Below are 27,541 nucleotides of genomic sequence, written 5' to 3'. Positions count from 1 at the left end.
CCGTTGGGAAAAAGATACTAAAGTCTGAGGACACGTCGAACTGCTTCTTCCCTGCTGCCATCAGAATTTTGAATGGACCTACTTCGTATTAAACTGATCTTTCTCTGCACCCTAACTATGACGGTAGTACTACAATCTGCAGTCTCTCCTTTCCTTCTCTCTGTACGGTATGCTTTGTCTGTATAGCACAAGAAACAATACTTTTCACTGTATACTAATACATGTGGCAAAAATAAATCAAATTATAATCCATGGTCAACCCCAGGTTGTTGTTGGTGGCACCCAGTTCTGGACCAATTTTTTTTTTGTTTAAAGCAGACATGGTTTGAGATTCAACATGCTTACTCTGAATAAAGCCACAAAATTCCACATAGTTCAAAAAGATAAAAGAACTTACCTTAAATGTTAGCCCATAAGATTTATATTGCAAGTATGAAGCACATGTGAATTAACAAGCAAACTGGTCAGATACACCACACTACACAATAAATGACAGATGCGACCAAAACAGGTTCCATGGGCTTCTCAACAACTCCAACTAGATGTTAGCCATCCTACTACGAGTCAATCTCTCTGAAACCGTGCCTCTCAGGAGTATCCATTCAACCTTGCCTTGGAATTCTTTCCAAAGATCATTCCAATTCAAAGGGTTTCAATCTCAACTTCCATATCATAATTCTCCTGGACTCCCGAGTACACTCAAACATTAACTAACAAACATAATTTCAGCTCTTTGGTCTTTCCAAGCGGAACACCACTGCTCCAAAGGGGTACTTCACTTCAAAAGCCAACAGTCTCAAGTCACCAACCTTCAATAACCTCCTGGATCTTCAGGGTTCCTACACAATTCTCTCTCTAATTTGGAGCCAGGCGCCCATTTTTCTGCTCCTTTCTTTAAACTCATCATGTTGCTCTCCCTCATCTGCAACACTTGCTGGCTAACTAACTAAAAAATTGATTACTCATTGCAACTTGAACTGATCTGGTGACCTATCAAAACACTCCAAGAGACTTCCACCCTTGTTACGTATACACAGTGGAAATTCCTGTACCTTAAATGTTATCATCTCCACAGACTGCTAATTTAGCACACAGAGACAAAGAAAAATGGATTTCAAAACAGGAAAAACTGTTTCCAATAGCAGAATGGTCAGTAACTAGAAATTGCAGACTTAGGGTAATTTTTGAAAACAACCAGTGGCGAGATGAGTTTTTTCTTTAAAACCACAGTGCATCATCTGGAATGCATTGCAGAAAATGTGAAGCAGGGACAATAATCACTTTCAAAGAGGGAATTGGATAACAATTTGAACAGGATAAACTTGCAGGGCTATGGGGAAAGGGCAGGGGAGTGTAAGTAACTGGATCTCCCTTTCAAAGAACCAGCACAAACAAAATGGGCCAAAAGGTAGCCTCCTGTGCTTATCATTCTATACTTCTAATTTTCTAAAACATGCGGAGTCAAAAGATCCTCAGCAAATTGAATCCTGACAGAACACAAGATACGTTGTAATGACAATGACTGCCTGTGCTCAGTAGTAATGTTGTCATTGTTAAGCCAGCTGGCCAGATCCCAGGGCTAACAATAGGTGCAGTGGCACTGGGTGTAAAAAGTACACATAGCAATTTATGAAACTGCCAAAATTAAATCAATGAGCAGAACTGAAAGATGGCGGTGACTCCCAGAGGATCAAGAAAAATTAGCTGCATGCACCGAACGTTCCCATGTCATAAAATACAGACACTTATAGATCAGCAAATGGTAGAGGGTCAGAACCGCATTTGCTGGCAATATAAAATTAAACTACAGCACAGTGAAGAGACAAAAAGGGTTAAGTTATTCCAATCCGACTTACAAAACCATTTTCTATCTTAACTCTAAAAAAAAATTAGTAGTGGATGATTTATTTTTAAAAGGTCTTGTGCAGCCAGAACCGATGACTGGTCGCATTTAACAAGACTGCAGTATACTCCAGGGAACTTTGAAAACATTATAAATGAAACGGTTTCATGGAATGTCACGTGATCTCTAAGCATAATTTACCTCTACATGCTTTTCCATTAAAGGAAGACACACTATGTTTGTTTCTCTTCCTCCCTCCCCCACTACTACAATATCGATCAATGACACTTCAGGTTAACCCATTTCCTATTTGTCGGGGAGTCCAAAGCTCAAGGTCATAAGCGTAAGGTAATCACTAATGGAGAATTTAGGAGAAGCTTCTTTGCCCAAGAGTTGTTTGAATGTGGAATGTGCTGCCACAAAGAGTACTTGCAATGAATAGCTTAGGTCTGTTTAAGGGGAAGCTAATTAAATATATAAGGGGGAAGTAATAGAAGGATTTGCTAATAGGGTCAGATGTAGAGGGCTAGGCGGAGGCTCATACGGAGAGTAAATTGTGGAGTTGACCAGTTGATTTGATTTATTGTCACATGTATTAGCATACAGTGAAAAGCATCGTTTCTTGCGCGCCAACAAAGCATACCGTTCATAGAGAAAAATGAGAGAGTGCAGAATGTGTTACAGTCATTGCTAGGGTGTAATTAAAGCATTGTTAGAGAGTTTAAAAGAGTTAGAATGACGTTTTAGAAGCACAGAACGAGTGTAAAAGATAGAATTAGATGGTATGCTGGGCACACTTGCAAGAAATCGTCTCGCTCCGGTGCAATCTTGGGTAAGTTGGGCTGATTGGCGTAATGCTGTATTGTAATGTAATTAATTCGATTAATATAGTTCTCATTAACGGACAAACAAGCCCATTTTGTTTTTGCTCCACAATTGTCCTCATTGTAAGTAAACTGGAACCAATTCCTGGTGTTTTAAATCTATCGCGATAATTTTCTAATCCCCACCGATTTGCAGCTTGTTAATGCATTTCGCATTTTCCGCAGCTACTAAATGGATAAGAGAGAGTGCATTGCATGGGGATTATTTAACCAAATGAGCTCAGATCACAATCAGCTGCCAGTATGGAAACTCCCTTCAGCTGCTGAGATGTCCATTAACAACACTGCAAAGCCATGGGAATTAAAAGATTACTTTGACATGATAGTTTTCAGACCACCTGGTAGGGGCTACTAACTAAATACATGAATCAATAGCTCAGCATAACAAACTGCTTTATAAATGGGTTAAAAAGTTTCATTTTTTTAAAAGTGTAAACAATTGGTTTACTACTTTATTTTGAATTTGACATGTCCCCAAACTCTGAGCAGGTTTACCACCCTTCAGCAAAATCTGATCTTCCTTGTCCCACATGGCCTTGAGTGAGGTACCTCAGGACATTGGAGGGCCTCTGATCCAAGTGGTCTCTCAAATGAAATATTCCTCCAAAATGGTACCTCGATTTCAGCAACATGCGAGGAGATCCCATGAGGTCATTCAACTCTCTGCATTCATCAACTGACATCACAAAGTATATTAATTCCCATGGATTTACAGTTTTGTTAATGTGCATTTCACCTGTTGAACAGAGTTTTCAATGGCAGCTGATAATGATGTGAGATTAATTGTCATATGCCCTTACACCCCAGAGCAACTGACTGAAACAGCCAGTTCAAAAGTCTGGAAACACGTAGAGTTAGTTTTCAGATTTCAGAGGTCCACAGCACAGCAGGTAAAGCAATCCTTGTCTATGCCCATATGAGCCTTCAGAGTTTTACTCCTCGTTTTACTTTAAGCTTTAAAAGATACTTTCACCTCCAGCACAGTGGTTAGCACTGTTGCCTCACAGTGCCAGGGACCCGGGTTTGATTTCCGACTTGGGTCACTGTCTGTGTGGTGTCTGCACGTTCTCCCAGTGTCTGCATGGATTTCCTCTGGGTGCTCCCGTTTCCTCCCACAGGATGTGAGGTTAGGTTTATTGGCTATGCTAAATTGACCCTAGTGTCAAGGGGATTAGCCAGATAAATATGAGGGGTTATGGGAATAGGGCCTGGGTGGGATTGTGGTCGGTGCAGACTCGATGGGCCGAATGGCCTCCTTCTGTACTGTAGGGATTCTATGAAACATAAAAACAGCTTGAACTATAATTCCACATCATGCCCTTACATAACATGCATTACATATTTAATGGACTTGCTAAAAGCTTAGCCAAGCTTATGGTACTTCCAAACCTCATATTGAGGTTGGCAGGCACTTCAACGTTACGACTTTATCAGGACAAAAATGGGGAAATAGGCACCTTATCACAGATGAAAAATGCCTTGCCAGTACAAGCAGATACCATTCTGGCTTCTCAAAAAAATGTAGCCTTGTCAAGATTAAAATCTGAGAACCTCTTCAATGTTAGATCGTTCCTGCAAAAAGCCCGAGGATAGTTGATTGCATTAAAAAGGTGCTATATAAATGCTAGTTGTTGAGTGAAAAAAAAAATCAGGATTCCTTCATTCATAGAGAAAGATTTGAGAGTCAGGGTGGCATCACCCCGGCTGAGGTCTTTCCTAACTCTTCCTCACAATCCCATCTCCTCCAACCCTCTTCATTGATCCCCAGCCGGCCTTTATGCTTCACCCTCTTTCCACCTTCTTTTGCCTGGATCCAATTATTCCTCTGCCCTCCAACCCAAAGGCAGCACTCGAGTATGTACCGATGGAGAAATAAATGTACAGTACATGTACAATGTATACATGCAATGCATCTTGGATGGTTATTTTGCACGAGTCACGTAGACAGCTTTGAATTTTATTGGTAACCCTTTTCTTCAAATGAGACAACTGCCTGTTCAGTGAGTAATGGAAAAGTCTGGGGATCAGCAAGCATACGTGGAGAGTAATGATATTAATGTCCAGCTAGAACACTGACATAGCAATCCTTCAACATCCAGCCCATCCCCAAATCTCTCCTCCTTTGGCAGTGCCCACATTTTTTTAAACAACGCAGCTGTAAATTATATTAAACATATCGACATAAATCAAAGATCTTAACATTTTCCTTTTTCCATCCCAAAACATCCTAACAGAGTCCTGGCTAGAAATTAAAAAAATCTAAAAATTGAAAACACAATTACTGCACAACACGTCAACCATTCCTCATCCCCACTGGAAACTCTTCAGCAAACTGATAAGATATTACCTGGGTCAGCTACCTTAACTTCCAGAACCTTTTTAAAGAATAACCCGACCATCTTCACACAAATTACAGATAAACTGCATTCCAAACTGCTGCAGGTCAGCTGAAAAGATATCTCATTTTCACAACTGAACCACATTCTGAATCATCACAGCCAGTGAAATCATTATGGAATTAATTAGTTTGGGTCGCAACCTACCTTAAGAATCCTGAAAAGCAAATTCAGCTTCGGGTTGGATTCCACACACGAATACAACACTCCTAAGCAAAGTTTTAAGCGAGTCTAAAACTCATGCATATTGAATCACTGGCTCAACAGGCATGCTGAATGCTTTTAATAATTTTCATGTGCATTGCTTGAAGATCGTACTTAGGTGACAGTATGACCATTGCTCTGGGACACTCCAAACTAGTAAACAGGGCTCATGCACAAACCCAAGAGGACAAACGGTTCAATTAATGTATTTCAAGTTTTTTCTTTAAAAAATTGAACCTCACTTTGAATACAACTCCAATTGAAAACAATCTTGTCTCATCTATTTCCGATTCCCCCCATACCCAAGCCTTGAGCACCCACCTTTCTCAAATGCCACTCCCATCTCTCCAATGCTCTTGCCAAGTTAGTGTCTGTGAAACCCATCTCCTGCTCCCCCACTGAAACTCACCACTAAAACACTGACCATCTAACTTCCCTTTCTGGCTCTATGTTAGTAAGAGCAAAACAGTTCTCTTCCCTCAGGTATTTTTCTCACCTTTCAAATCGGTCATCACCCTTCCCCCCAAAAGTCAAATCCTTCTAACCTTGCAGACTGCTGCCCCATTTTGAATATCCCTGACAATGCTGGCACCTCCTAACTCTGTGCCCACCTTCCCTAGAACTCCACGCTTGAATCCCGCCAATCAAGTTTCCACCCCGTCACAGAACCAAAATGGTTCACAAAGTCATAAACTACATCCGCTAACTGTGGCAATAGTAAAACATCCCTCCTATTCCTGCAGCCATTGACACAACTGACCACACCATCTTCCTCCAATGTTCTCTTCCGTCATCCAGCTGGGTGAGATTGCACTCTGCTGACTCCTTTTTCCATCCAGTTACCTCTGGATTCCCCAAAGGGTATAACTCATTTCTCAGCTAAAAGCTGTTCCTCCGCAACATTGTTCAAAAACACTGCATCAGTCTTCACAAGTTTACCTGGGCTCTACCTCACCCCTCTCTCTCTTGACAACTCCACCATCTCTAACTTATCAGACTGTCTGACATCCAGTACTGCGTAAGCAGAAATCTACTGACAGTGTTAACAGTTCTCTGCCTTCAGACAATAAAACACCGGGAAGATCAAAGTCATTGTGTTGTTGGTCCTCTTCACAAACCCCTTTCCCAGCCACTATCATCATCCTGCTCCCTGGAATGGTCTCAGACTAAACCAGACCACTTGCGAGCTTACTGTTTTTGACCACATAACCAAACTGTCACCAAGACTACCTCTGTCACAGAATCATATACAACCTTAGAAGGCCACTTAGCCATGTTTTCTCTGCTGGATAAAGAACAGTTGCGCTACATGCCAGATCCTTGCTTTTTGCCTGTAATCCAACTCTGGTCTTATCTCGGCTTTCTGTTGCCGAAATCCTGGAATCCATGTTACCTCTAGATTTGTGGCTGGCTATCCCATCTTTCACCTTTCCATAAATGTAAAATCAAAGCTTCTACTGTCCATACACTACTATGCACCCAAATTCTGTTCACCTCTTACCTGTCTCTGTTGACCTAAAGGTGAGTAAGAGCCCAATTTAAAGTTTTTGATCTTTATGTTCAAATTTCTCCATGGTCTCACCCTCCTCATCCCTGCAACGTTCTGCAGCCTTACAACCTCTAACTCTGACCTCTTTAGCATCCCTGATTTTAATCACTTTATCACTGACAGCTGCTGAGGTGCTAAGCCCTCAAATTCCAAATTCTCAGATTGTAATCGCAACACATTCTCAACAAACATGCTGAATTTCACAGTTGCTTAACCTATCCAGCACTAATAGTAGTTTCACTCTTTTTGATATAGTGATAGGAATAACATGAAGTCATATCGTTAGATCAATAGAAAATAGTTTCTTTCCATATTCAAACTGCACGGTAAAACCTGACCTGGAAGATAATCTGGTCAATACCAACAATGATCTCCACTAGCAAGCAGGAAGAGGAGAAAGATCAATTTCCACTCTAAGCTCTTTCAACAAATTCACCTTTGACTGCCCACTTACTGATTGACGAATCATAAATGTGTTGAGAGAGAAAAGTGCAGGTACTCGTCCAATGTTTGGACCTCGCAGCATCTTCTGCTGGCTGGCTGGCTGATTTTCGGAATTACTATATCAGTATCTGCCAAATCCCGATCCCGAGTGAGCGGGCCACATACTCGGGAAGGAAATGATCTCCCCATGTTTTCTCAGCCAAGAGTGCAAAAGAGGCAATCTGATGCCAGCTCTCTACTGACCTCGTTCTATGCCTTGTCATTTGGCATTGCCTCACTCCCAGGATGCTACGGCCATGATCACCATGAGGTACTTTTAAATTAGTCATGTTTTTTGGGAGATACACACATCAAACCAACCTCTGTATTCTTTCATTTTGAAAATTTGCAACACCTTTGCTCTCTAAATTGTGGGCGGCACGGTGGCACAATGGTTAGCACTGCTGCCTCACAGCGCCAGGGACCTGGATTCGATTCCCAACTTGGGTCACTGTCTGTGCGGAGTTTGCACGTTCTCCCCGTGTCTGTGTGGGTTTTCTCCGGGTGCCCCAGTTTCCTCCCACAGTCTGAAAGATGTGCATTGACCCGAACAGGTGCCGGAGTGTGGTGAATAGAGGTATTTCACAGTAACTTCATTTCAGGGTTAATGTAAGCCTACTTGTGACAAAAAATAAACTAAACTAAACAAGCCCAGAAACCGAAACTGGAGACCTGGTTATCTGGCAGACTCTTCATTTTCTAAACTCAAAAGTAAGCTAATACAATAAGCTGCTTAGATTCTGACACAAGCACACTGAACCAACTCAACTGAACAGATCAATGAGTAACGGCATCTCCCATTGATCTCCAGTCAATGGGAGATGCCCAAAAAAAAGCTCTGCATTGTTGTCAGAAGTGGTCAATGGCAACACAACGTGTCAGGCAAGAAAGCAATACAGTAATGCAAAACAGGAAGCAGCCACACTGCCTCACTTTGGACATTTTGTTATTACCGTCCTAACAGGACACTTGAGCCTAAAGTATAAACAAACGTTACAACGTGACTAAAACAGAAATATGGTGGCATAGTGGTACCAAACCTCAGAACTTTGTTTGTATGCAGAATATACGTATAGATTTGTGTATGCTATCATAGAAACACCAAGTGGAGGTCAGGTGCTTACCTATAAAACTGAGGACGTGTCACCACAGACCATTGGTATCAAGAAATATTGGCCAAGGCTAGGTAGGTATAATTTAACTGAGGATCTGATGGAACATCCTCAAAGGGCTAAATGCCTACTCCTGTTCCTATGTTTCTGCATTGCAACCCAGACATCAGACCATCAGGTACCGAAACTGTTAATTCCTCAACACTAAGTAAGCATTTCAGGGAGAGAATAAATCGTTGTTGCATTCTCTTTAGGCTGCTCTATTATTACAGGTGTATGAAATCCTATTAGCTTGATGATGGAGAGGTGGTTAGGTGTAGGGAGAGTAGGTGAGAGTGGGGGAGAGAGAGAGAGAGACAGAGACAGCGTGCAATTGAACAAAACAAATCTTTAGACCTGAGCAGGAGGACAGAAATTAAGTCCATGGCTGCAAGACTGCAGTCTCTGCAGTTCTGCTCCTCCGAGGAGGTTCACTTTCGGCAAAGTTTGCCACTGTCAGCAAAACATGCAAATTATCTTCCAATCTCTGTTCCACATCAGCAATTCTGATCAGCCAGGGAACACCAGAGCAACAATCTTCACTTTACAGTATAAACAGAGCTGAGACGTCGAGTACATTGTACCAGTTTTAATTCAGTGTGTGCTGCAATTCTGAAATGTATATGGATGCCCACAGGAAGCCACTGGGTACCTCGTATTCGAGAGGCTTGAAAAACATCCATTACACCATAACACCTTAGTATCAAACAGTCACTCACTGTCCTCAGCATTAATGTATATTTCACAAACACACTAAAATTCACAATGACTTTTTTAAAAATCTATTCATTTTTATGGGCATCGCTGACTGGGCCAGCATTTATTGCCCATCCGTAAATATCCTCTATTTAAGCAGGCAGTTGAGAATCAACCACTTTGCTGTGCCTCTGGAGTCACATGTAGGCCAGACCAGGTAAGGATGGCAGATTTCCTTCCCTAAAAGGACATTAGCGAACCAGATGGGTTTTTATGACAATCGACTATGGTTTCACGGTCATTTGACTATAATTCCAGATTTTTATTGAATTCAAATTTCACCATCTATCATGGTGGGATTTGAACCTGGGTCCCCAGACATTACTCTGGGTCTCTGGATTGGTTGTCCAGTGATAATTCCATTGTGCCACTGCCTCCCATGGTCCTATTTTGCTTATTCTTGGATTACAATTACAATTATATTTGAACAGGCATCTCACAAGCATAGAGTCATGGAGGTTCACAGCATGGAAACAGGCCCTTTGGCCCAACGTGTCCATGCCGCTCCTTGTTTTTTTAAAACCATTAAGCTAGTCCCAATTGCCCGCATTTGGCCCATATCCCTCTATAGCCATCTTACCCATGCAACTGTCTGAACGATTTTTAAAAGACAAAGTTGTACCCGCCCCTAATACTACCTCTGGCAGCCTGTTCCAGACACTCACCACCCTCTGAAAAAAATGGATTGACATGCAGTTATTTTCTGCTCCCTGGTGGTGCAATTGATACGGATATATATATATATATAGGATAATTACTCATTTAAGCCTTGCAAGTGGTTATGTTACATAGAGTTAATGGACTTTTGTTTACTTAAGCTCCCCTGGGATTTTGGATTAGAGCGATTGACAGGATCGTGTGACGATATGGTTTATGTGCAAAGCACAAAAGCTTTTGCAAAAGACAGTTTAGTTTGTAGCTGAAGCCTGACTGAAATTAGAAAGATTTTGTAGGCTTCTGTAACTAATTTTCTCTGAAAGCTTCATGACTATCTATACTCATTATAGCAAGTATATTTATGGTTGCTAACTATATTTAAATTGGCCTTTAAGTCTGTAAGACAAATGTTGCTTACTTGGAACTAAAACAGTGTTAAATTAGAAATTGAACTTGTTTTCTTTTCATTTTTAAATAGTGTTCAACTGTAAATAGTTAAAGTTGCTTCATTTGTTAATATTAAAACTGTGCTATTAAATAAAGTTTGCTTCATTATAAAAACCCCTACTTCAATCAGTGGAATAATTCCTGGAAGGAAGTATCCTTTCCTCACATCCTCACAAAATGGAAAATTCTTGGGGTCCAGTCTGGCTTTACAATATACCTTGGGGTTGGTGTGCGGGACCCTGACATTCCTTTCACACAGGATTTTAAAACCTATCATTCCTTTTTTAAAAAAAATACACTGCTCTGACACAGGGTCATCTTGACTCTAAACAGTAGCTCTGTTCTCTCTCCACAGGTGCGGTCAGACCTGCGGAGATTTTCCAGCATTTTCTGTTCTTGTTTCAGATTCCAGCACCCACGGTAATTTGCTTTTATATTATCATAGAAATCATAGAAACCCTACAGTGCAGAAGGAGGCCATTCGGCCCATCGAGTCTGCACCGACCACAATCCCACCCAGGCCCTACCCCCACATATTTACCCGCTAATCCCTCTAATCTACGCATCCCAGGACTCTAAGGGGCAATTTTTAACCTGGCCAATTAACCTAACCCGCACATCTTTGGACTGTGGGAGGAAACCGGAGCACCCGGAGGAAACCCACGCAGACACGAGGAGAATGTGCAAACTCCATACAGACAGTGACCCGAGCCAGGAATCGAACCCGGGACCCTGGAGCTGTGAAGCAGCAGTGCTAACCACTGTGCTACCGTGCCGCCCTACACTTACACTGCATCCAGTTCTCTCTCCTTTTGAAGAACATTTCAGATGTACTTGGATGTGCTTCAACTATAATTGTGCCAAACATTCTCTTAAAAAGCAACAAATGCTACACTGTTAAGTATCATAATTTCAGTGGCACAACATTTCTGTTCAGCCAGTTTGAGAAAAGACTGTCCACCCATTCAGTAAATCCAACACAATCTCATTTGCAGCTACTCAGAGCCCGATACGCCTGGTCTCAAATGAAAATCATCTACAATCATTGTCCAAGAGAAGCAGCACCAAATATTTGAAATTAAAGAATTGTTCTGCTGCCAGGATTGAGAAGGATGTGCCTGACTAAGCCCGTCAGCTGTACAATTGCTTTACCAAGTTTGAGGTAGGCTGGTATTTTGCTAGGCCCCACAGCCGTTGTTGGACTCCCCATCATGTGCTCCACTCGAAGTGGGCAAGCAGATGATAACGAGGTTGGAGTCACCTCAACGGAACAAATGTTTTTATTGCTCCTAGGGCATTTACCTTCACAGTTTTGGCTATGGCGCAGTTATCACTATCACAGCCTTCATGATAAGTTACCAAGCTCAGGGATGCAATCATGCAGATTGAGGGGTTTACAAAACAATACTTGACTTTTATTGGAGCATTACGAGGGGGCCCCCGAGAACAGGTCTTGGTCAAGGATAGCAAATGGAAACCCCAACCCCATTTAAAATAAAGCTTCACAAAACCTCTTCTGTAGATGACACATTTAAAAATAAATTGCACAACTGTCAATAATCCAGAAACATCTGTTCCTCTGCACACACCCGAAGAAATTTGGGAAATCAACAGAAGAGATCCTAAAACTGTGTCAATAGGGGAATATTTGACACTCAAATTAGATTAATCTAAATGCGGCTGCGCCATTAAAAGGTTATGGGTGGCAGGATGGCACAGTGGTTAACACTGCTGCCTCACAGCGCCAGGGACCTGGGTTCAATTCCCGGCTTGGGTGACTGTGTGGAGTTTGCACATTCTCCCAGTGTTTGTGTGGGTTTCCTCCGGGTGCTCCGGTTTCCTCCCACAGTCCAAAGATGTGCAGGTTAGGTTGATTGGTCGGTCATGTTAAATTGTCCCTTAGTGTCCTGGAATGTGTAGGTTAGAGGAGTTAGTGGGGTAAAATGTGTGGGGTTGTGGGGATAGGGCCTGGGGTGGGATTGTTGTCGGTGCAGACTTGATAGGCCAAATGGCCTCCTTCAGCACTGCAGGGATTCTATGAATTCTAGGACCATGAACCCACAATCATTTTGTAGGCAGCCTCTGCGGCTTTAACAAAGTACCTCCATTTCATTTCCATCTCAATCATTCATCCTGGGCTCTAGGTGCAATATTCCATTCCTTCCGGTTTCCAGCCTTTGGAGTGGGTCCATTGGCATTCCCCAGTTCCCTGCTTGAACCTTTTCCTATCAAATTAGCCACATCAGATACAAAAGACTGAAGTCACGTACCAACCAACTCAAGAACAGCTTCTTCCCTGCTGCCATCAGACTTTTAAGTGGACCTATTTGTATTAAGTTGGTCTTTCTCTACACCCTAGCTATAACTGTAACACTATATTCTGCACCCTCTTCTCTCCTTATCTATGAACGGTATCTTTTGTCTGTATAGCATGCAAGAAACAATACTTTTCACTGTATACTAACACCTGACAATGAATCAAATCAAATCTAGAGTTGCAACCCCCTCCAATGACTACTTTTGAGTCTGCTTTGCTCACTTCTATAGAATTATAAATTCTAGGTCTTCTGCACTGGAGAAAATAAACCAATAAATCACTATCACAGTGGGTGCAGTATCCTCTGCCTCAAAGTCGTACACCATTATTGAGAACATCAATTGTACTCAGCAAAATTAACCAGTTCCTAAAAACAAAATGATGGAACATCTGAATAAGCTCATTTGTTATGCAGATACTAAAATGGAAGGCTTGTATAATTAAATAGAACTATGTCCCATTAGGGACACAGTGATGCAGTCTGCTTAATTGTTGTTTTTCCTCTCTTCTGAGACCTGGGCTTGTATTCAGGAGTCGGGAATAAAATTCCTTTTCGCAATTCTGAAGAAACATGGGTACACAACACAAAATTTTGGTACTGGTACTATAATCTTGATTGTACTGGGTTATTTGCAAGTATCTAAAGTTGATGTTAAGACTCATCGTGATGACAAGTAAAGGGAACTTCGCTATTTCCACCAATGGTAGTATTTGATTTTGGCCTGGTTAATACTGATATTGGGCTAACAAAGTAGGAATTAGAATCCATTACCCAGAGCTAACATCGCTCATATTCATGCCACATTTGCAGATCCCACACAGGCACAGTGGGCTAATTTTAATGCAAGCTGTTAACACTTATATAAATTATTTCGGCTTTGGAATCCAAAACACGGTTTCTAAATTGCAAACAGGGCGAGGAGAATTGCAATAAATTACAAGACAACATCAATAACCTTCCAGAGTGGACATATCATTGAAAAATAAATTTCAACATAGGTATGTGTGACGTGCTACAATTGAAAAGAAAAATAAAGAGACCACGTATGACTTGGAAGGACAAAAGGATCTGGGGGGGGGAGAAATTATGCTAAATTTGGTCACCTAGTTACAGGAAGGATGTAAATAAGATTGAAAGAGTGCAGAGAAGGTTCACAAGGATGTTGCCGGGACTTGAGAAGCTGAGTTACAGAGAGAGATTGAATAGGTTGGGACTTTATTCCCTGGAGCGTAGAAGATTGAGGGGAGATTTGATAGAGGTGTATAAGATTTTGATGGGTATAGATAGAGTGAATGCGAGCAGGCTTTTTCCGCTGAGGCTAGGGGAGAAAAAAACCAGAGGGCATGGGTTAAGGGTGAAAGGAGAAAAGTTTAAAGGGAATATTAGGGGGGGCTTCTTCACGCAGAGAGTGGTGGGAGTGTGGAATGAGCTGCCGGATAAAGTGGTAAATGCGGGGTCACTTTTAACATTTAAGAAAAACTTGGACGGGTTCATGGATGAGAGGGTGTGGAGGGATATGGTCCAAGTGCAGGTCAGTGGGACTAGGCATAAAATGGTTCGGCACAGACAAGAAGGGCCAAAAGGCCTGTTTCTGAGCTGTAATTTTCTATGGTTCTATTATCTTTGGAGAACTATGCATAGCTCTGGTTGCTATATTGTCCAATGGATATAGAGGTAATAGAATGTGTGCAACACAGACTAACACAGAAAGGATGAACAGGCTAGGGTTTCAGTTCTCTTGAAGGCCAAGGTGTGATTTAATATTATGAAAGTTTATAATAAAGCAGACACAAGTATAAGTTTCCACTGTGGGGAATTGAAAAACTAAAAGCCATCAATATCAGATGGTTACAAAATCAAATAGGGAATTGAGAAGAAACTTCTTTACCCAGAGATGGGTAAGAATGTGGAACTTGTTACCATGGGGAGGTGGTTGACATGAACAGCATTGATGCATTTTAAGGGGAAGCTATAACAGTATCTGAAAAAGAAGGGAATGAAGTGTTGTCCTAGTCGGGTTAAATGAAGCAGAATGGGAGGAGGCTTGAGTGGAGGAGGATAAATCTAAGCATTGACCGGTTGGCCTGGTTTCTGTTGTATATTTCATGTACAAGTGAAAATAGTTAAAAGTGACTGAGGGTTATCTGAGACCGATCGCATTCAGTCTGTGCTATTTAACCCTCCAGGCTGTCAGTTGTCTGGATTTTAATCAACAGTGTGCTACGGTTACATATTCTAGATTTCCTCCTGCCCTGTGTGGGTGGAACTCTAAGTGGCTTTGGTGTGGCACTTCCGCTGGTGGAAAGAAAACAAACAGGGTCTAATTGCAAGCGGCCTAGTGAAACAACTGCAAAGCCCAACTGCTGGCTGCGCCATTTCTGAAGTTAACAAGTTATTTTGACAGCTAAACCCAACAGCTGCAAAACAGTTTTTAAAGAAGTTTAAAATTAGGGCCCAAAGATTCATGACTAAAAGAAAACAGGATTTCAGGATTCAATGTTGTATTTATGCGCCTTTCTGTTTTTCATTACTGATGGCTGTCTTCCACTATCTTAATTGAGTCATAAACTGCCAAGAGTTACCCTTGCCAAGGGTAGCAGATCGCTTGGTGACTCATTTCTTTAATGACACGTTTAGTTATTACCCATTAAAACATTTTGGCAACCTTGAAATTTCACCCCCTCTGGGATGTTTACTTGTTGTATTTCACTACTCCATCGCAAACCAAATTAAGATTTTCCAAGTGAATAATGGTTCATGGGTTCAAAACTGATCAAATTGGTTTGTACAGCATTTTCACTGGTACAATGCCCTCCACCAAGACCCTCATGTCAATCCTGTGGCACAGTAATTGCAGCGTCTGCTACTGCACTTCTGAAGGTGGCAGTCTGAGGAGAGCCATCAGAATATCACTGCAGCAAGATGCTGGCCAAAAAAACTAGACTGCCTCCACCCCCTCACCCCCATAGGGCAAATTACATGTGCTTATAAAACCAGAGACTCAGGTGGAAGGACCAGGGTTTGCTCTGCTTAATTGACAATATTGAGTGCATGAAATAGAAGGTTGATCCATCACCCAGCACAGACCATCCTCGAGGACTTCAGTAGCAATTTTCTAGTCACAAGCATGCAGAAGGAATATTTTAAAGCATAATGCTTTTCTGTATCTCCATACTGTCCGCTGCCCTCCAGAATCCTGAAAACACTTTTCTGGAATCATTCCAAAGGTGTGTGGGTTAGGTGGATTGGCCATGCTAAATTACCCCTTTTAGTGTCAGGGGGACTAGTTAGGGTAAATGCATGGGATTATGGGGATAGGGCCTGGGTGAGATTGTGGTGGGTGCTGACTCGATGGGCTGAACGGCCTCCTTCTGCACTGTAGGATTCTATGATTTTACGTTATGCCTGACTTAAACAGGTCCACAACGGCTTATCAACTGGACAAATGGCAACTGACAGTATATTGGGAGTACAGAAAGTGAAAGGGATTAAAATATACTGAAGAACACAAACATTCTGTGAAAGGTTGGAATGAAGGAGGTGCTGCCACAAGAAAGCGCAAGCTGTTAGCTCAAGAAAAATAATTTCAGACTTTGGGATTCTTCACCCGTGGAACAAATCTCATCTGGAGCAACAACTACTGATCCAGTTGATATATTTAAAAGGGAAGAGGTTCTGAAGTTAAGAATCATAGAATCCCATCTACACCGACTACAATCCCACCCAGACCCTTTTCTCACAATCCCACACATTTACCCTGTTAATCCCCCTGACACTAGGGTCAATTTATCATGGCCAATCAACCTAACCCGCCATCTTTGGACTGTGGGAGGAAACCACAGAACGGGGAGGAAACCCACGCAGACATGGGGGGGAACATGCAAACTCCACACAGTCACCCATGGTCGGAATTGAAGCCGGGTCCCTGGCACTGTGAGGCAGCAGTGCTAACCACTATGCCACCGTGCCACCTATGCCTGTGTCATATAGGAAAAGATTTTTAAAAATGGAAGTTACGATTCCAAAACATGATCCAGTTGCAAACTTGATGAGCCAAATCTATTTTCTTAAATAAATGAGCAAGAATTGCAATAAACAATACCCCTCAATGTAATAAAGTCCATTAAACCATTCCACTTCACCATAACACTCACTGTGACTCGAAGATAAATTGGTGTCAAAGTGAAGTGCTAGAAATTACACAAAGAAAATAAATGCAGAAATTGCACAGGTCAGTATCTTCAATGGGTGAAGACCAGTTTCAGAACTCGCCATCACGTTATGACCTGCCGTCTTATGCCCAACATTTCCTGATTGCTACTCCAAATTTTCCTTTGCATCTTTTCTCCATCAAAGCAACCTCCCTCTTTCCCTTCCTAATCTCATGCCATTCAACATCCATAACAAAAAAAAAGCTCATTGCCTGTTCTAATAGAGCAGCCAGAATAGTGGACCTGAGGCGGGACATCAATCACGTTCATACCAAGTGGCAGGGTGAGATCAGGGGAATGTGCTCCTGCTTATGTTCTCGGTCTCAACGTCACTCTGACACCAGCCACAAGATATGAAGTGCAGAATAAAGTGCCTGTCTTCGGTTTGTAACTGCCAATGAAAACCAGAGCAGATATTGGCATGGTAGTACTTGGAACAAAAGTTTGCACCAGATCATTTTAATATCACAATTTGGTGCAAAATCACACAAAGCAGGTCATGTGTTTTAGAACCAAAGTGCTTTACTGGCCTGAGTTTGCCTGTAGTAAATCAAGATGGAAGTTTAAAATCCTACAGCTTTGTTTAACCAAATAATAGACCAATCCTGTCTTCATCTACGATAAAACTCTTTTGTTCTGCCATAAAAGCACGTGCCAGATTTCACTGTTTCTATGGTAACCATAAAAACAGCAGCGACACTAACTAGACTTGGTTACATCACCTAGTCAGCATTAACTCTTAAATCAGAAGCTACAGCACTAACTTTAGACACTAGTCCATTTTTCTACCTCATTTTCACTTGCAGTGCTGAGGACATTGAGAGAAGTGGGTAGGAGAACTAACTGACAGACAGTGCAAGGAGACACACCCATGACCCAGATAATCAGCTGACTGAAGAATCTTCCAATAAAGATTAAAGCCCATTGCACCAGTGCATATTCAGACTTCTACCCTTTTATTTCAGACACTTTCCAGTGACACTAATTTAGAGGAACCCATCCTCCTTACAGTAAATTCATCTGCCCAGAATACTGCCATGATGTGGAGATGCCGGCGTTGGACTGGGGTAAACAGAGTAAGAAGTTTAACAACTACAGGTTAAAGTCCAATAGGTTTATTTGGTAGCAAAAGCCACTCAAGCTTTCGGAGCCTTAAGCCCCTTCCTCAGGTGAGTGGGAATTCTGTTCACAAACAGGGCATATAAAGACACAAACTCAATTTACATGAATAATGGTTGGAATGCGAATACTTACAACTAATCAAGTCTTTAAGATACAAACAATGTGAGTGGAGAGAGCATCAAGACAGGCTAAAGACCAGGCTTTAACCTGGTTGTTAAACTTCTTACCAGAATACTGCCCACAGACTTTGAATAACTATTTTAGAAAACATTTCACATATGCAAGGGTGATTTTAGTGTGTAAAACTCTCAAATTCTTACATCTATGCAAATGCCAATCCTTTGCTGTAAGCCAACTACTTGAAAGCACTTCTCCAAAATATTTGGTGCACATTCTATCAACTCAAGTCCTCACGCATCATCCAATAGTTTCTTCTCCTTTGGTTATACCATTCCATTTCCTTGAACAAGTGCAACCTCAGATCATTTCTACCCTATCTCAATCTCAGCGGCTGCAGTATACAGGTCAGCCCCCCCAAGTCTTTCGACTGCTGACCTGTGTGGAGCCAGCTGGTTTTAAACCCCCGCTGTTCCTTCCTTATTGGGCGAGTCTGCACCCACCCAATAGGGGAGCTCTTATTCCATGTGATCCACGGGGAGACCTATTGGTGATCTCCTGTGGTCATCATAGTAGGCTCAATCTAACACACAGGTTTTAGTCAAACAGACGTTCACTGCTCTGAGCAGAATATGAACTGAAAGTAAAACAGCAGTTTCTGCAAACACCCTAATGACATCACCAAAGCATGTGACCATCTCTTAAAGCAACCTGCACATGTGTACAGTTGGAGAATTCATCACACAGAGAAGCACATGGTGCCATAAACTACACAAAGCACCACAAGTTTCTCCCCTTATCCCAGGAAACAATTTCCTGCAGAGACCAACAATTTTGTTAACTGCTCCCACTACTGCCCCCCCATTACTCTCCCATCCCCACCCGCTCAAGAGCAGAAATACATTGGGAGAGTTTTTGCATTCAGAAGAAACAACGTTGCAGCTGGTAACAAATGCCAAAAACAAGTCCACTTTCACTGACAAGTACAAATTGCTTACAATATTTGTTTGCAGCTGCCAGCTTAAATAAATCAAAGCACTTTTCTTTATTTTTTTTCCTCCTTCAAGGTCTTTTTCTCCCCCCGCAAAAGAACAAAAGTCCTCTGACAGTCACTGCATGAACATGTCCTTTATGTCACATAAATCTTTCAGCAGCCAAGCAATTAAACAAGTAGAGAGAGCAGTGAGGCTTTGTCAGCCAGCGATCAATGGTGCAGTGTTATTAGCTCAAAGGCGGCTGCCAAGGGTTAAATTGCAAAACTTTCTTGTTCCTACAAGGGTGCAATATCACCTGCGTCCTGGAAGACATTCCAGCTTTCCACATCAAATGAGGATAGATGAAACATATAGAACTAATTTGTCCACTAATTTGCAAGATTTTGGGCGGGGGGGGGGTGGGGACTCTGACAGACTGAATTGTGATTTCAACTGATTTGTTACTGCACTGTGCGCTGCAAAGTAAAATACTATTTCACTTCACTGTGTGTTAACCTAGCCACAGAATTATGCGCAAAATACAGCATCGCTTAACAAAACATAAACTGAGCTGCTTCTGAAGCATAACTCAAGCTGACAGGAAAGGAGTTTGGAGAGATATCCACTCATGTACAATAAGTTGTAAGTATTACAAATGCAAATAATTTGGGGGAACATGCTCACAACTGTAAAACACCCTTTTGGGTTTGGACGATTGAGTAAACAAATGAAGTTTTTTTTCCCCTCATGGTTTACAGCACCATTCAAATCATCAAATGCACTACAGTCTCAAAAAATTCTCAACGGGTTCTCTATCCAACACTCTCCCAGCCAACATCACTTCTATGTGCATTCATGTGACAACAAATTTGTAACGAGGTGGGGGAGACAAAAAGCGTGAAGTAACTCCACCCAGTGCATACAACCAGCGAGGCACTGATGAAAGGCTGAACTCATTCATTTAAAACTTATGCAAATACAGTCTGCTCCGAAAACCCAAAATTTAAATCTAATTGCACTTTTCCTATGAAAATTGGTCAGAGTAATCTCAAAACATGCCATTGTCACAAAGCTAACCAAATTAACCAACTCAACCAACTACATGTGTCCTAGGAGACCAGGATTTTGGTACGAGAGATGCCTCTCAACTGTTCCAGCATTTTCAAAGGCCTACTGATTCCTACAAATCCGTATTCTTATTGCTCATCCCTAATGACCCTTGCGAAGCTGGTGAGCTGCCTTCTTGAACTGCTGCAGTCCATATGGTGTAGGTACACCCACAGTGCTGTTAGAAAAGGAGCTCCAGGATTTTGAGTCAGTGACAGTGAAAGAACAGCAATATAGTCCCAAGTCAGGATGGTGTGTGACTTGGAGGGGAACTTGTAGATGGTGTTCTTATGTATCTGGTTGTTCTTGGTGGTGTCACAGATTAAAGGTGCTGTTGAAGGGGCTTTGCTGAGTTGCTGTAGTGCATCTTGCAAATGATACATACTGCTGCCACTGTGCGTTGGTGATGGAGTGAATGGATGTTGAAGGTGGTGGATGAAGTGTTAATCAAGCGGGCCACTTTGCCCTGGATGGTGTTGAGCTTCTTGAGTGTTGATGGAGCTGTACTCTGTATCCAGGAAAGTGGACAGTATTCCATTACTAACCTGACTTGTGCCTTTTAGATGGTAGACAGACTTTGAGGATTCGGGAGGCGAGTTATTCTCCACAGAATTCCCAACCTCTGACCTGTTCTTGTGGTCGCTGGTCCAGTTCACAGTAAAATGAGTAGACTGCTCCCAGAAGAGGAGTAGAATAGGTTAGAATTTGCAGTTGTGATAACGCTGAAAGAGTCAGCAGTCACCACCATTACTGTGTAAAATGGATAGCAACATTTGGCATCCATAAATATGCAGCTCAATGTGGAAATTCAGATATTCGCAATGATATCCTGCTCCACCTCCCACTACTCCCCCAAACTATGCACTGCTACGCAGTCTTCACACATTCAATCAGCACAGAATCAATTATTTGACATGAATTTCAACATTTTACACACTATTTTTGCTGTAAAAACCTTGCAAAAGATTAAGCCTTGCTGAATGAGGTATAACTGAGTTTTTAAATGGTGTGCTAAGTCACAATCACTGAAAAACTAATTATGCTACGATAAAGATTTACAGATTTTATTTTGAATACTTCTGTTTCTATTTCACTCTCTGTAAAATGAATGGCATCAGTGCATTTTACTTCCTGGTTTGCTGTCTGAGAGATTCTTCAATCTGATTGGTTACTTAGCCCTCTCATTGATGATCCACTAAATCTTGCAAGAAAGTCTCTTCAATCTCAACATATGTGCATCACCTCTTCGCTGCTGATGGCAAAATCTGGACCAATGATCAAGCTTAGGTGATGAGAAGGCCTTGGCCCAGATCGATTATTTTATAATGAGCCTCGAGTACTATCCTGCGGCTGGAGCTAGGATTTTTGAAATGAGGGAAGGCATGTGGCTTCTAACTCAAAAGCTTTTGTTTTCAAATACAGCTGGGGGTGGAGCTTGTACCTTGCCAGGATAGACAGAAGCTTTTAGGAAGACTACATTTCTCAATGGTTTACATCTCAAAGGGCCCTAGTGTTTCTTTCATCTAATGGCCTCAACACTTTGTTTCAATTGAAGCGTTTAAACTCTATCCTGGAAACTTGGGGAAAAACACCAAAGTCGTCCAACTTCAGCTGTGGTTTAGTCTGTTCGACTGGAGCTGCTCACTATCATTTACTTGCTTGCCATTTTGCTGCTGCATTCTAAACTTTTAAATCACTCTCAGGTTACATATAAAATACACACGGCAAGTATATACTCCTACTTTAATGCGCCATAAAATAAAATCCAGCATCACCGCAGTTCAAAGGGGGCACAGTAACACTTAATTCAAACAAAGCTTTTGATCTGCCTTAACCCCCACCAGTTAATGAAAACAGGTGAAAATCTTCCTAGAAAGTACAAAAAAGCAGCTCATGAACTCTGAACAGTACATGTTAGACACAACCGGCACAAACTTCAGTGAATGCTAAGAACTTAATGTCATAAGAGAACACTAACTTCAGCCCATGTTCATCCCTTATCAAACTGACTATAACAGAGTAACCCTTGACCCTCCATCTAGAAATGTAACTGATTAATTAATGGTACACAAAATTAAAAACAGACAAGGTGCAAAACATTACTTTTTGCCATTATTCTAAATTTACAACATGGGATGCAACCAAGGCTAATCAGTGGACCAACTGTTCTCCTGCAACACCACCCATATTCAAATGTTGAGATATGCATCAAAAGCATCCAATAAACCAGTGCCAAATGGAATCAGGAAAGCATGAAAATGCTGAACATTAGATTTTAATTAAAATCCAAAAACTAATTGTTTTAATTTCTGCAATTCCTCAACTTTGTGGATGATGGCAAAGTTTAAAATCTTGCAAAGCAGGTTGAAGGAGGCTACAGACGAAATAGAATTTGCCCCAAGATTTTACAATGTCCTAGAATGCAATGGTCCAGATGTCTGAACTGTCCATGAACAACGATAAATTCATCAAAAGCTAGTAACTGTGCGCTGCCCCTGCCTCCACCACTCACCCACCCACCCACCCACCCACCCAGACAAGCAGCAGTTAGAATAACAAATGTCCCAGGGTCACGGAACTGCCAAGAATTCTGATGCTATTCAAACATGCAAGCAGTTTACTCTCTGTGGTACAGAGCACTAATGTTGAACAATGAACATTTGTACTGCGTTAAGGTACAAAGTGAGATTCAGACACATATGGTCTCAGTCAACTCGTACGACAGACACCCTACAGTTCTTAAATATAAAAAGAATCCCAGAAACAGACCGACAAACCTGGCAAGTAACAGGTCCTTTTATGAAAAGCCAACATTTCACTTCATTACCCCGACTTTCGCTGTCAAAAATATGTCCCTCCCGTCTTGTTCAAACAACCATTTGATCATATGAGCTCATTTACATAGCCGAAATAAGTCATGGCTGAGATTCAAAATATGACATCAACACAACTGTCCCACTACGAGAACAGGGGATAAATGAATCCAATTATATACACATTGAGGACATATTTCAAAATCACTCTTACTCCCCACAACGTGCAGCTTCTTTTCCCTCAAGTAATTCTAGAACCTTGCGGGTAAAGCTTGGCTCCTGCTAGTTGTCTCCTATAGGTTGGCTGAACTCAGAAGGGAAGCAGCAGCTGGAGTTTGTATCAGACTCTGCTGCTGCCCCTGAAAACTAGGTTAGGGCATTCATCAATTTACCTGATTTTCTAAACACTTGTTCATTATTCTATCTTGGGAAAGTTGGTTTACAGGGAGACTTTGCAGCACAAGAACAGGTCATCTGGCTCAACTGGTGTTTTCTCTCCACTCAAGCCTCCTCCACCTTATTTCATTACACCCTGGCAACATAGCCTTCTTTTCCTTTCACCCTCTCTCTTCCCCTCAAAGACACTTATGTTAATCATTTCAACTACCACCAATGTCTGTCACGATGGTTATCACTGTTGCTTCACAGAGCCAGGGACCCGTGTTCAATTTGGCCTCGGGTCACTGTCTGTGTGGAGTTTGCATATTCTCTCCGTGTCTGCATGGGTTTCCTCCGGGTGTTCTGGTTTCCTCCCACAGTCCAAAGATGTGCAGGTTAGATTGATTGGCGATAATAATTTGCCCCTTAGTATCGGGGGAGTACGAGGGTAAATATATGGGGTTACGGGAATAGGACCTGGGTGGGATTGTTGTCGGTGCAGGCTCGATGGGCCAAATATAGAACATAGAACAGTACAGCACAGCACAGGCCCTTCGGCCCTCGATGTTGTGCCGAGCTTTGTCTGAAACCAAGATCAAGCTATCCCACTCCCTATCATTCTGGTGTGCTCCATGTGCCTATCCAATAACCGCTTGAAAATTCCTAAAGTGTCCGACTCCACTATCACAGCAGGCAGTCCATTCCACACCCCAACCACTCTCTGAGTAAAGAACCTACCTCGGACATCCCTCCTATATCTCCCACCATGAACCTTATAGTTATGCTCCCTAGTAACAGCTACATCCACCCGAGGAAATAGTCTCTGAACGTCCACTCTATCTATCCCCCTCATCATCTTATAAACTTCTAAGTCGCCTCTCATCCTCCTCCGCTCTAAAGAGAAAAGCCCCAGTTCCCTCAACTTTATAAATGGTCTCCTTCTGCATTGTAAATTCTATGATATCTATGATGAATGTTTCATATCACTCTGGGTAAAGTATTCATCTTCATCGGCCTCTTCTGAGCCATAATTAGCATGATAAAATTCTAAAATTTATTTTTGACCACAAATTTGCTGTTCCAAACTGCTATAGATATCAGATAGTACAGAGAGAGATTGTTTGTCCAGCGATCAGGAGAACAGATTGAAATATTACTGACTGCTATGCTGGCTCTTGCAAAACAGACATCAACAATTCTAGTGCAAACAGGTTGCACCTAATTAGATTATCACAAATGTCCAGGAGACCATAATCAGTCTCAGATTTATAGGGCTCTCCTAATAGCCACTACGTGCTAGGTTTACCCACTGCATCCAAATGAGAGTGATCATGAATCATAAATTTGCATACAGATGCCGAACATTTTCCACAAAACTGGTCTGAATTAGGAACTTGGTCTTCAGTGTACACAGAAATAAACTAAACCAAATTGGTCAGCATCTGTACTTATGCTCCACACAAACCTAGCACCCTGTTTTACCAAACCCTATCATCTTAACTCTCTCCATCATGTACTTGTCTAGTTTTCCCTTAAATGCTTCAATACTACTTGCTCAATGCTGTGTGTGCAGTGTTTTAGGCTTCAACAATGGAGCAACAGCACTTATGGGAGTGGTTGGCGCAAAATCAAGTTGTTTAAATTTTTATTAGCATGTCATTTCAACCAGAAAGCTGAATGATTCTCAACAGAGCTCTACTTCACCACCGCACTCTGCGCCACACCCAACTCTTCACCCAAACCCCTAGCTTCAACTGTGCCACATACTTAAAAAACATAGAAACCAGAAGCAGGAGTAGGCCAATCGGCCCTTCCGAGCCGGCTCCACTATTCATTATGACCATGGCTGATCAAATTCAATATCCTGATCCCCCTCCTTCCCCTCATATCCTTGCACGAGACCACGGTATAAGAAAACCTGCAATGAATTCAAACTGGACTTCAGTGTTTATTCACAAGTTCACATTAATCTGCTTTGAAGAAAGAACATTCTGCACACTTCCCCATTTTCTCCAATTCCAAACATCTAATTGCAGTCCAGAGAAATGCAGGCACACGACTTATATACAATTGCAGAAAGGATCATGTTTTTCAATAGCAACACAACAGTTCAGCATATTCTCAGGTGCGCATAAAAATCTATTCTAAATCACTCTGCACAAGTAAAACTACTGACATGCACAAAATCGGACTCAAATTTCACTGTAGGTGCAATAACCCCTGGCTGTAATCTTATCAAAGCTTTCATTGCGGTGCGCTTACAATTCAGCAAAGAAAAATGCCTGGTGCTATACTTCACAATCCAAAATAATTGCTACAGCATTTAGATCTGAAGTGCTACTTCAAAAATACATTTAGAGCTCTTCTCATTGGAACCTGCAGTCCCATTTTACGGCTCTCTCTTGATGGCTCTTCCTCCCTTCCTGCTCTACATCCAAGGGGGTGACATGATCCTCATGTTGCAGTAATTCCACCCAAATATCCTTTGGCGAAGTGAAATGAGGTAAGAAGTTTAACAACACCAGGTTAAAGTCCAACAGGTTTATTTGGTAACAAAAGGCATCTCCACGAAGTGAAATGAAACAGGCTTGATTTGGCCTTCCCTCAGACCGTCCTCAATCCTTCAGCTGAGAAATGTTTCACAAAATGATGCCTTTCTATGGTGCTGCAGGGTACTGGGAGAAGCTTACTAGGTGCAGTGTAATGAGACGGGGCACTTTGAAAAGAACATTTCAACCAAATGGCCATGGGATTATTATAATTGGATTGCATCACCCAAAATATGTTTCCCACTCCAGCTGACTATTCAGAAACTGCTGCTGAAAGCACGCAAGGGTAGATTCTCAGGCAAGGATACTATTAAGCCCAGTGGTGATAGATCCCAGAGTCATAAGGACAGGATTTGCACTCAACTTTGATTGACTGCACAAGATAGTGGGCAAAAGGAGGCCATTACTGTCCTTTGAACCATCACCTAAAGCAACTGTGCTTCAGCATAGGAAGACAAGGCAGGCAGAGAGGGGAAGAGAAAATGGCAGCAATTCGAGGGCTGCTACTCATTACATTATACATCAGTGACAGCCATTTGCAGCACTCTCACTTCAGGGTCAGAATTTCATGGGTTCAATTTTCAGTCCACCGACCCAAGCATAGAAATCTAAGCCAACAGAGAGCACTGTAATGTCAGGGATGAGACATCAAACTGAGATCTCGCCTACTCAGACAAAAGTCAAAAATCCATCACGCTATTTCATACAACAAGCAGGGATGCTCTTTGCTGTGTCCTGGCCAGTTTTTGCGTCTCAGACAAATTCACTATTGCCGTCTGTGGGACGCTGTGCACAAATTGGCTGTCATGGTTCCTACATTACAACAGTGACTTCACTTCAAAAAGTACTTCACTGGCTGTAAAGCACTGTGGGATGAATGTGAAAGGCATTCTATAAATCTACATCTTTCTTTTCCTCATCTCACACCCCATGTATAACAGGCATTAACAATAAGCAGATGAGTGTTTCCTTGTTTAGCATATTAATGAGATAACTTTTATTGCAGATCCATCTCTGAAAACAGTTATGAATACTGGATCTCTAGCAGTCCGCAGTGCTTATTTATATCAAGATATAGAACTAGCTTTCAGCATTCTACCATTTGTGATTCTGGATGGCAACAAAACTTAACAGTAATCAATGTGATTGATGCCAGTCAACTGAAAATCTTGATGGAATTTTTGTTTTAAATTCATTTATGGGATATGAGAAGGATGGCAGATTTCCTTCCCGAAAGGACATTAGTGAACCAGATGGGTTTTTCCGACAATGGACAATGGTTTCCTGGTCATCAGTAGATTCTTAATTCCAGATTCTTTCTATTGAATTCAAATTCCACCATCAGCTGTGGGATTCGAACCTGGGACCCCAGAACATTGGCTGAGTTTCTGGGTTAATATTCTAGCAATAATACCACTAGGCTATCGGCTCCCCGTGGCAATCATTCTTTCAAAATCTTGTAGATTCTTTTCAAAGATTTTGATTTTTGCCTCAGCTGCTTAATTTTAACCCATTCCTAAAGTATTATCTTCCAGACAGTGGCCTGGCACTCCAATAATGGCGCTCTGATAGATGCATGGCA

General features: G+C 41.8%; 1 protein-coding gene across 2 annotated transcripts in view; it reads right to left on the bottom strand.

Annotated features, from left to right (window-relative positions):
- LOC144491691 (guanine nucleotide-binding protein G(i) subunit alpha-2) overlaps positions 1-27,541 on the bottom strand; it is a 238,866-nt gene that overhangs the window by 140,532 nt on the left and 70,793 nt on the right. The window contains exon 1 of one of the 2 annotated variants that reach the window (XM_078209875.1): positions 22,997-23,053. The exons of the other annotated variant lie outside the window; for it this stretch is intronic. Coding sequence (XP_078066001.1) covers positions 22,997-23,033 — 37 coding nt within the window. The 5' untranslated portion in view covers positions 23,034-23,053. Of the gene's footprint in view, positions 1-22,996; positions 23,054-27,541 lie in introns of those variants that run through there. 2 annotated transcript variants of the gene reach the window in all.

This window comes from Mustelus asterias, chromosome 3, assembly GCF_964213995.1.
Source record: "Mustelus asterias chromosome 3, sMusAst1.hap1.1, whole genome shotgun sequence".
Classification (NCBI taxonomy): Eukaryota; Metazoa; Chordata; class Chondrichthyes; order Carcharhiniformes; family Triakidae; genus Mustelus; species Mustelus asterias.
The sequence above is the reverse complement of the archived record's forward strand: the minus strand, read 5'-3'. Positions and strand labels throughout refer to the sequence as shown.